General features: G+C 35.2%; 1 protein-coding gene across 7 annotated transcripts; it reads right to left on the reverse strand.

Annotated features, from left to right (window-relative positions):
* Nucleotides 1-1,174: 1,174 nt before the first annotated feature.
* On the reverse strand, nucleotides 1,175-6,101 carry LOC127810906 (MATH domain and coiled-coil domain-containing protein At3g58270-like). Of its 7 annotated transcripts, none has more exons than XM_052350499.1 (7): nucleotides 6,012-6,101; nucleotides 2,906-2,970; nucleotides 2,639-2,768; nucleotides 2,367-2,536; nucleotides 1,988-2,273; nucleotides 1,670-1,836; nucleotides 1,175-1,485 (listed from the first exon to the last, which is right to left on the reverse strand). In XM_052350499.1, exons 2-7 carry the CDS (start codon nucleotides 2,943-2,945, stop codon nucleotides 1,328-1,330), a joined length of 951 nt encoding a protein of 316 aa, XP_052206459.1. In that variant the 5' UTR covers nucleotides 2,946-2,970; nucleotides 6,012-6,101; the 3' UTR covers nucleotides 1,175-1,327. The 7 variants fall into 7 exon arrangements, with proteins under 7 accessions (XP_052206459.1, XP_052206462.1, XP_052206460.1 ...); XM_052350502.1 differs by having other exon boundaries at nucleotides 2,639-2,765; nucleotides 6,012-6,092; XM_052350500.1 differs by lacking the exon at nucleotides 6,012-6,101 and adding an exon at nucleotides 5,267-5,619.
* Between the last annotated feature and the right edge of the window lie 3,355 nt (nucleotides 6,102-9,456).

The raw sequence follows: 9,456 nt of genomic DNA on the forward strand, positions 1-9,456 counted from the left end.
GCAATATTTTTTAAATTTTGATCATGAAAGGTTTCCAAGATTTTATCCAAGTAACCAAGGTCTTTACCCAGTTCTGATGATCCTATCATCTTGCTTGGTGGAAGTAGATAATTTATAGACTTAAATATCAAATTTATCTGTAGAGTGTCATGACCCAATCAGACTTGAACATCTGATCTTTACCCACAAACAACTAGATATTGGTGCAGCATGGAGTTTCAGAACCCAGCCATTGAATATATAGTGTATAAAACAGAACATAAATACTATATATATATGTATATTATTGCTTTAATATTATATTAAATCGTTGCTTCAATATAATTTTGTTTTTGTTGTCCAGCTTGCAGTAATTTTCTTTTCAAAGATATTCTTTTTGTTTTTCTGTTGCAATTTTTTTTCTATTTCTTTTGCTGTTTTTTAAATAATTTTATGTTTGATCAATATGCCCTGTTTCTATTGCTTTTATGCAACAATAAAGCAATTTCATTTTTTCCTCTCTTCTAATTGTTTATTTATTTATTTTATAACATTTAGGCTTGAGTTACATGGCTAGTACTGAGATTTTGAATTTGAAACGATGCTTCGTGTCCATGATTAAGAGTTCTATTTGATTATTTGTCATTTATAATTTTATGAATTTGCATCCCAAGCACTCTTTCACCTCATGACTAATAAATAAAAAATTCTTACTTTATAAATTACAATACTAATAAATAAACTCAGTCGTAACTTGTTTGTTTACATTTATAAACTCGTTAACAAGCTCAATTGTGACTTGTTTCAAAATTAATATTTTTTACCATATTATTTACGTTATTCAACACATATATGTTTATATATTAAAACACACCAATTTTATATATTGTGCATCAGATGAGATGAACTTGAAATACAAGTGCTTCAGCTTGCAGGTAAGCGGAAACCGATAACTCCCGTGTTGTGGGTTAAATGTTCCACATCTTATGGCATGTTTGATTGGTTATGTTTTTCATGAAAAATGTCAAAAAAAAATTCATATTTGCATGTTTAATTACTACATTTTTCATAAAAAATTTATATAACACAACACATTAAAAAGCATGTTTTATCTCATTTTCTATAAAAAAAAAAATTACAACTATGCAGGAGGTCAAAATTATTTTCTATGAAATTAAAAAATATTTTCTTTTTTCATATTTTTCCAATCAAACAAACCCACCCTTAAATGTATGAACAAGCAGATGAATTTCAATACAGAAGACAAGTAAGAATTACGGGGTGGAAATAAGAACATACATACTCAAAAAATTTTGGGTACATAGTTCTGTTACTGTAATAACAAGTTTTAAGGAAACTTCCTAAGCACAGACATGGCCATAATTTCAGCTTCAACAACTAAAGTATCCTTGACTAGGAATCCTTCTGATGGGTCTTTCAGATGGCTCAATTCCATGAAGTCGCTGAACCCCCACTCGCGAGATGATGTAGAGAACCCGAAACAAGCTGCAAGAAAAAAGCTAATGCAAGTTCAAAGAGAACTTTCTAGTCAATTCAAAAGATGAAGAAACTGAGACAGCATTCAACCAAAAGTGCATTTCTAGTCATATCCATTATATATATATATATATTATTATCCAGTTACCATATAGCTAGCTAGCTAGCTCAGAAATTAGAAGATATAGTTTACCTTCTTCCTCATGGTGCGCATGCCCAACCTGGGCCCTTACCCACAGCTTGAATTTGACATACAGTTTTCGATGAGGAAGAAGCTTTGCATGATCAACCGCAACCAAAAGGAGGCATATATTCTCTCCATTTGATTTTGGTGGTCCTCTAGGATACAACAATAGCTGCCTGAGTATAAGAGGAAAAGCTACATTAAGTTAGTATGCCCTTGGAACAGTTGAATCACGTCAAGATCAATATGCATTTTCCTTTCCTTTTGCTACCATAAATTAATTCTCTAATTCCAAACTAAACATTGGGTAAAGACTGCAGATATTACCACTTGTGTCCCCCCACTATGAACTCTTCAGAGCGAAGATTAATGTCCGTGATTGTTGAGAACTTGTCAATCTTCCATGTGAAGGTGTTATCACTGGGTTCTTTCACTATGGATAAACACTCCCCTTTGCCATCATATTTGATGACGAAAACCTCTGCTCCAAATTCGCAAGAGTCGTCAAGGAGGTACCCACTTTGTGTGTTTTGGAAGGAGTCAAGCGAAAGGAATTGGGGAAAACCCCATTTGGTCTTCATGGCACGAAAGCATCTCGTTTTACCTTCAACATCTATATTAGATAAAAGTTTAGGCAACTAAACTCCAATATCACAGATAAAGAAAAAGAAAAAAATCCAGTGAAACTATGAAAATTAACAACAACCTTGGACAGTTAGATACTTGTCTTGAATATGATTGAAGGCAAATAATTTGAACTGCACATACACCTCCCAACCAGGAGGAAGACTATTTGTATCCCTTATAACTAGGTAGAGTGATATGTGACCATTTCCATTTCTCTCCTCATCTCCATTTGGATAAAGGCTCAATCCCCTGGAACCCATTAAAGAAAGCCTTCAATTTCTATGAGATACTACTTACTTACCGAAGTTAAATAATAAATACTAGATTATGTATGAAAAATATTAGACACACCACTTATAGCCACCGGAATCAAAATCATTTGACTCCCATTTTTCAACGTCAAATTCGGAGAGCAATGAGAAAGACTTTATTTTGAAGATGTAGTGAGCTGGCCGAACATGTCTCATGGATCTTGAAACTTCTGTGAGAGATGCAATCAAAGCAATTCTAACACAAAATTGCAGCTTATTAAATATGTATTATTATTTTTGTTGTTGTTGTTGTTCTTATTATGTGTGAAATGGCTCTAATAAAGATGATTCATAATCACATACATACCTAATACACCATCAATGTCAGAAATCTTTTGCGTACTCATCTCTGACACTTGCTTACTACAGTAGCTGGAGCAAATATTAAATTAGTTCGTAGCTATATAATCAGGGTTTGAGTGTGTGTGTCATCAAAAGAAAGAAGAATTGATGGCAGCTTATGCATTACTAAACTAGGGAACTGACGGAGACAAAATTTTTAGAAAATTACAGGAAATATCAAACATTCAAGACAATGGAAAAGCATAAATTGCGTTTTGTAATTTTCAAAGACTTCGAGAGAATTTTTAATCATTCTGCTCTTCCCAAAGACACAAACAAACCAACAAACGTGACCCTGTGAAAAACAGATCAAATTCTCTGATACACCATGGCCAGCTTGCCTTAACCAAGTCTTGATCATCGTTATCACCGATATGTGTAAAATCAAGACCCCCAAAGAAACAAGGACAGGGCCGGCTCAAGGGGCCGTGAGGCCCTAGGCCAAAAGGTAATTTAAGGACTCTTAAAAAATAATAAAAATTATTAAAAATTTATTTTTTTTTAAATAATTAAATTTTTATATTCTAATTTTTGTGACAATAGTTAAACAAGAAATACACTATCAATTGTCACGAGCCATTGTGGCTGGTGGTTTCCGGCGATGAGGGAACCACTAGACTCAACACCAACAACCAACATATTCAAAAACCAGTAAGATCCAACATATCTCCGTAAATTTGGCTTTTAAGTTTTCTATCAAAATGGAAAGTGCACTACTAATCACCATAGACCATTGCGAACAGTGGTATCCAGTGATCAAAGGCAACCCACTAACACTCTTACCCCCAACGACCAACATATACAAAAACCAGCGAGATCCGACAGACAACGGATTGAGCGACGGTGGCTGGATTGACTGTGAATTGAGCAGCGAAGGAAGAGAAGGATGGTGAATCGAGTGGCGGAGGAAGGGAGGGACAGTGGATCGAGCGACTGTGAGGGGGAATGGCAACATGAGTGCAAGGTTGCGAGCGGGTGCAGCGGTGGGGGGGACAACAACGCAAACGAGAGCAGCGATGAGGCCCTGAGGGGCGACAACGGTGTGAGTTGCCCTAGCGATAGGGGGAGAGAGAGAGAGAGAGAAAAAGAGTTAAGAGAGAGGGTGAAAAAAAGAGTGAGAGAGAGTGAAAATGTGAAGGACTGAATTCAAAAAATAATGAAAAAACTAAAAAATAAATTAAAATTTTTCTTAGGGCCCCCCCTTTGTGGGGGCCCTAGGCCTTTGCCCTTGAGCTGACCCTGAACAAGTATTGACCTTACTTGTCACACCCCAAAATCGAAGGCCATGACCGACACTACCCCCTAAACTATAAACTCCAATAAGGGGCAACAAGCCTTACAAGAACATAATTTCCAACATTTGACATCTCAATGTAAATCACAAAACAATTCCATTATTCTTTAAATCGAAATTGAAATGCCCCATGGGCCAATATCCATCATATGCTTACAATATCCTGAAATTAATAATTCATTAAGTAAAGACTCAAACTTCCCCATGCCCGAGTTCCCATGAGATGAAGTCAATATGTTGTAACCGGAGAGCGTCAGTGGGTAGGTAGCAAAATCATCTACCACAACTCTTATCGTCACAATCGATGCCAACCTTCAAAATTTGAAATGGGGGGGGGGGGTAAGCCTACCACTGACTTAGTGAGAAGTAAAGAGCATTATAATGGGGGAAAGTATAATCAATGCAACAAGATAATCATCATGCCATGTCATGCTCAATTTTATTTATAACATAATAGGGAATGACAAATAAACATGCACAATTAAGAGTAAACAACTTAGAATCATAATTCATATATTCCAGTAACTCAAACGTGGATGGTGGTATTTCCCTCGGCAACAAAGGGAATAAAACATGGATGGCAGTATTTCCCCTGCCAATAAAGGGAGTAAAACATGGATGGTGGAACCCCTCACGCCAACAATAAATTTAAACGTGGATGGTGGAATCTCTCACGCCAACAAATATACGTGGTGCACCAACGGCTAACTCACTGTGGTTAGCAACACAAGGTTCTAACTATTACTTTATTAACACACATAACGTGCTATCATTTAATAATAACAAATGCCAAATGTAATATATTCCATAATAGTATCAACATTCATAGCCCAAGATAACATGAATCATATTATTTCTCAAATACACATAATAGGAAATGCAATTGTACATAATTGTCAATATGCGCAGAATGACAAGATGGATTCTACTTTCCCAAATGCAATTAAAGAATTGAAATCATGTAAAGCATATATAGAATACTAAATAATATGAATGCAATAATTACCACTATAATACAATCTACCCAGTCACAATTATATAAAAGATTTCAAATTCCCTCAAACGTCTCTTTGCTGGGGAGCGTTAAGGTCACCTAATAAGATTATCAAATCACATAAAAATTATTAAATACAAGATCAAAAATGTCTATCCAACTAACAAAAAAAGAAAAATTAACAGAATGGTTTTGGCCGAGCCAAGGGCTGCCCCACGAACCCGCTAGGCCCTACTAACTCAGCCAACCCAAAAACAGCCCAAACCAACCGGCAGCCACCGACGACCACCGCCGGCCGATATTTCGACGATCAGATTCTACCATTAGAAATGCCAAGCTAAGGAGGTTAATATACATGAAAATGGCCTAGATCTAACAGTTGAATTATTGTAGATCTCGTTTTTATTTTTTTGCCAGAATAGAAAACACCTCCGACCACCACCACCACCGGCCAAATATTCCGACTATCAGAGCCTACCATTAGAATTGCCAAGTAAAGAGGGTTAATATATCCAAAAATGGGCTGGGTCTAACGACTGGATCTTCCTAGATCTAACTTTTTATTTTTGGCTGAACTGAAGCAGTCACCGCCGCCCACGGTGGCCGGCTATTTCAGGCGATCGAAGACCGCCACCCGACACCCTTGCCCCCATAGACCAACATAACAAAAAATCAACAAGATCTGACGGCCCGATCTTTGTAGATCTAAGTTTAAAGTTTCGGTCAAACCCACACCCCGTAGATCTATGCTAAAATAATGGTTGATTGAACTAAAAGGCTTACCTTCTTGTAGATCGAGGTTGCTTTTACGGTGAAGATGCGATCGGATCTAAGATCGGATGGTTAGATTTTGCTAAATCAGTGATTGCTCTTAGAAGAGAGAGAGAGAGAGAGAGACGGCGGAAGGGGGAAAAGAAGGGGAAGTTTGGGAGCCCTAGTGGGGTTTTATAGCCACATGGGCTTGCTCTTCCTTGGGCCTTCACAAAAATAAACAAGGCCCAAATGTTTGGCCTTACATTACTCGGAATGGAGTCGTCTTCTGAGCAAAAAGGAGCATTAATATTGAGGTCTTAAAAATTTTGGACAACCTACGAACGAACATCTTAAAAATCTTGAGAATATTTAACTTAGGCAAAATTCCTTCCTTTCAATTGTCATGAAGATTTGGCATAAATTTTGTTTCAAAACTTTAAAATGGGTTTTAACTAAAATATGAAATATGATGGAAATATGAAATTTTTCAATGGATTGTAAATAGCTTGTTATTTTTTCATCATTAAAACCAACACAACCTTCAAAATCAAGATATCAATTCAGTGTGTATTGACCTAAATTTAAGTAGGTCCTAGAAATTAAAGATCATATCTACATATTATAGATTTATTTTATTGACATGTTAAATTATGTCATTATGATTTAATCAGTAAAATATGCGAGTAAATATTTGCCATTGTGTACAATGAAGCCCAACTATCAGGGAATATACGGCGGTAACTGAAAATATATATAGTGCCTAAGATCCAATTGTTGGTAGGCTGTAAGCATACTTTTGTTTATGCAATGTATTTATAAAGGCATTCTTTATCCATGACTTCATTTTTTTTAATATATTATTTAATTGCACGATAAAGTCCATAGAGTATAAACAACCTTGCAAAGGGAATCATAATTGAGATTATGATGGTGAGATCCTTATCACATTATATTATATGATTATTACTCTTAAATAATCTTTAATCATAGCATCAATAAGATTGAACATTATTGATGACAGGTGGATTGTCACATTATTATGTCTTTCTCTTATGAAGAGATAGTTGTTCTCATATGCTAAAGTGTTACAGCATTTAGACAAAAAAGGTGGATGCATATTGGATGAACAAGTACATCAGATGACTCGCCTAGAGATCCATTTGGATAACTATATATTATGTGCCATTGATAGTAATGTATGTGGTTTTTAAGATTTGAGGTCTCTATGGTATCTTGTATGTGGAACATTATGTTTTGATTCCATGCTTAACTCTTGGCAAGCAATAATACTACTATAAACATTGGGCATAGTCTAAATTATGCGAAGATAATTGAATGACCAACAAAGTATTTGTTACTCTTAATAGTAAGAGAGATATCCCACGATCTTTTGATAAAAAGTTTACTCATGAAATCTTTAGTCAGAGTGAATTAGGAAATATGAAAGAGTTTCATATATGCTCGTATCCGAGATTCACATTTGATAATAAGAAATTATTATAATTAATCTTATAGGGAGTTGACACTAATTCTACACTTCTCGATTAATCGGGATATAGCATGACAAAAGGATTTGAATTACAGGATAACTAGTTCATCGAAAGGTTAGGTCAAACCACTTACACTTAGCTCCTAAGTATCGTTAATTCATTATTGTAATCAATGATAAATTAAAATGAGTTTAATTTATCTTAGCTTACAAAAATTATAACATATATACTTATTGCCAAGTAGATGAGAATATAATGGGTCACACACAATAAAGGGTGACTTCATGGAAAATTAAAATGGGTAGAAAAAGTATGAGATACTTTTTGGAATTTAATATGAGATATTAAATTCTTATTTTCTACTTATTAATTAATTAAAGCTAAATAGTGTTGGGTCTATTTTATTAGCCCAAAAGAATAAGTTTAAGTTATTGGGCCAATTTGATTGGACCATGGACCTATAATTTATATGGATTATTTAATGTATGGACTTTAAATAATTGGGCCTAATTTTAATATGATTAAAATAAGCCTAAATATTAATTTAATTAATTAGACCCAATTCTAATATGATTAGAATTAAATAAAGGCCCAAATTGTAATTAGATTAACATTCTAACCTAAACTTAATTCAAATAAGATTAGAATTAGGACCCTTGGCTTTTCTATATAAATAGACAAAGTCTGACGTGATTTCACAAGATAAGTCACATAGACATATTGGGAACTAGCGGACCAAAACCCTAAGTCAGCCGCTAGTTTTGCATATAACCTACCACATTGGCTGAAATCTATCTCAAATTGCGTGCGTTCCAAGGAAGGATGTCAAAACTTGTCGAAAACGTTTCTTGGTTGGAGTCCATCTTGTCATTCATGCAAATTAAGAAAGGTGATGGTGACCCTTTAAAGGGCATGGTCCAGTGATCCTGACAATCTCGTTTAGAGTCTATTTTATCATAATTAAAATATTATTTTAAAATTGAAATCGAGGATGATCAGATTTTTTGATTAATCTCGTTTTTTATATTGTAGAGTCAATAGATGAAAACATTTGTGATAGGATGATATTAAAAAAAAGAAAAAAGTGACCGTGCAATTTTGAGACCACCCTGTCCAAGTGCGACTTGGATTTTTTTTTTTTTTTTATCAACTCACTCACCCGTGTTGTGTGGAGGCTGAACAGCTTGTGGTTTGCAACAACCTTCGCGTGAATTGGTTGATTAAATGAAAAGCGTGCATCCAATTGTTAAGGTATGTATATATATCTCACCTAATCATGGGATGGGCTGATTAATATGGTAATAATTAAAGGATCATTGGGTGGAAACCAAGAAAAATTTTAAATTAAATTCTGTTGATTTCCTACGAGTGGTACCAAAGTCGTCTTTTAATTTATTATCATATTTTTATATTATTATTATAGATGATGATAATATGAATCCTTATGTATGTGATAAGGAATCCTAACGTAATTAGGACTCCATAAAAATAATTATGCCACAATAAATTTTCAAAGTGATCAAAAAGTTCAGAGAAAACTTATTATATGTATTTCCCGCATCATTTTTTATGGGTTAGAGTCAGTCTAGTGGGCAGGCCCAATTGCTTGGAGCGTAGAAGGTCCAAGCGACCTCATCAAAAAAAGCTCGTATACCACTGAAATCCCAGCTCATATCGCGAATCTAAGCGAGCTCCTAGTGAGCTTCAGGCAAGACTTCCAGCGAACTCCCAGCGATCTATTCAACGAGCTTTCGATAAACCTCCTAGCCCGTTGGCCCAACCATTCAGCTCGATGGCCTAAATCTTTCAGCTCGCATTGACAACAAAACTGCTGAATAGCCAGAATCACTACAAGAAGAAGCGGTATTGCCGGCAAAATTTTTCTGGTGATTTGAGCAACTGTCGGAAAAACACCACAATTCCCGATGATTTTGTAAATTGCCAGGGATTTAACACAATCTCAGGCGATTTTGAAAATCGCAGGC

The sequence above is a fragment of the Diospyros lotus genome, chromosome 10 (assembly GCF_014633365.1).
Source record: "Diospyros lotus cultivar Yz01 chromosome 10, ASM1463336v1, whole genome shotgun sequence".
NCBI classification, from domain to species: domain Eukaryota; kingdom Viridiplantae; phylum Streptophyta; class Magnoliopsida; order Ericales; family Ebenaceae; genus Diospyros; species Diospyros lotus.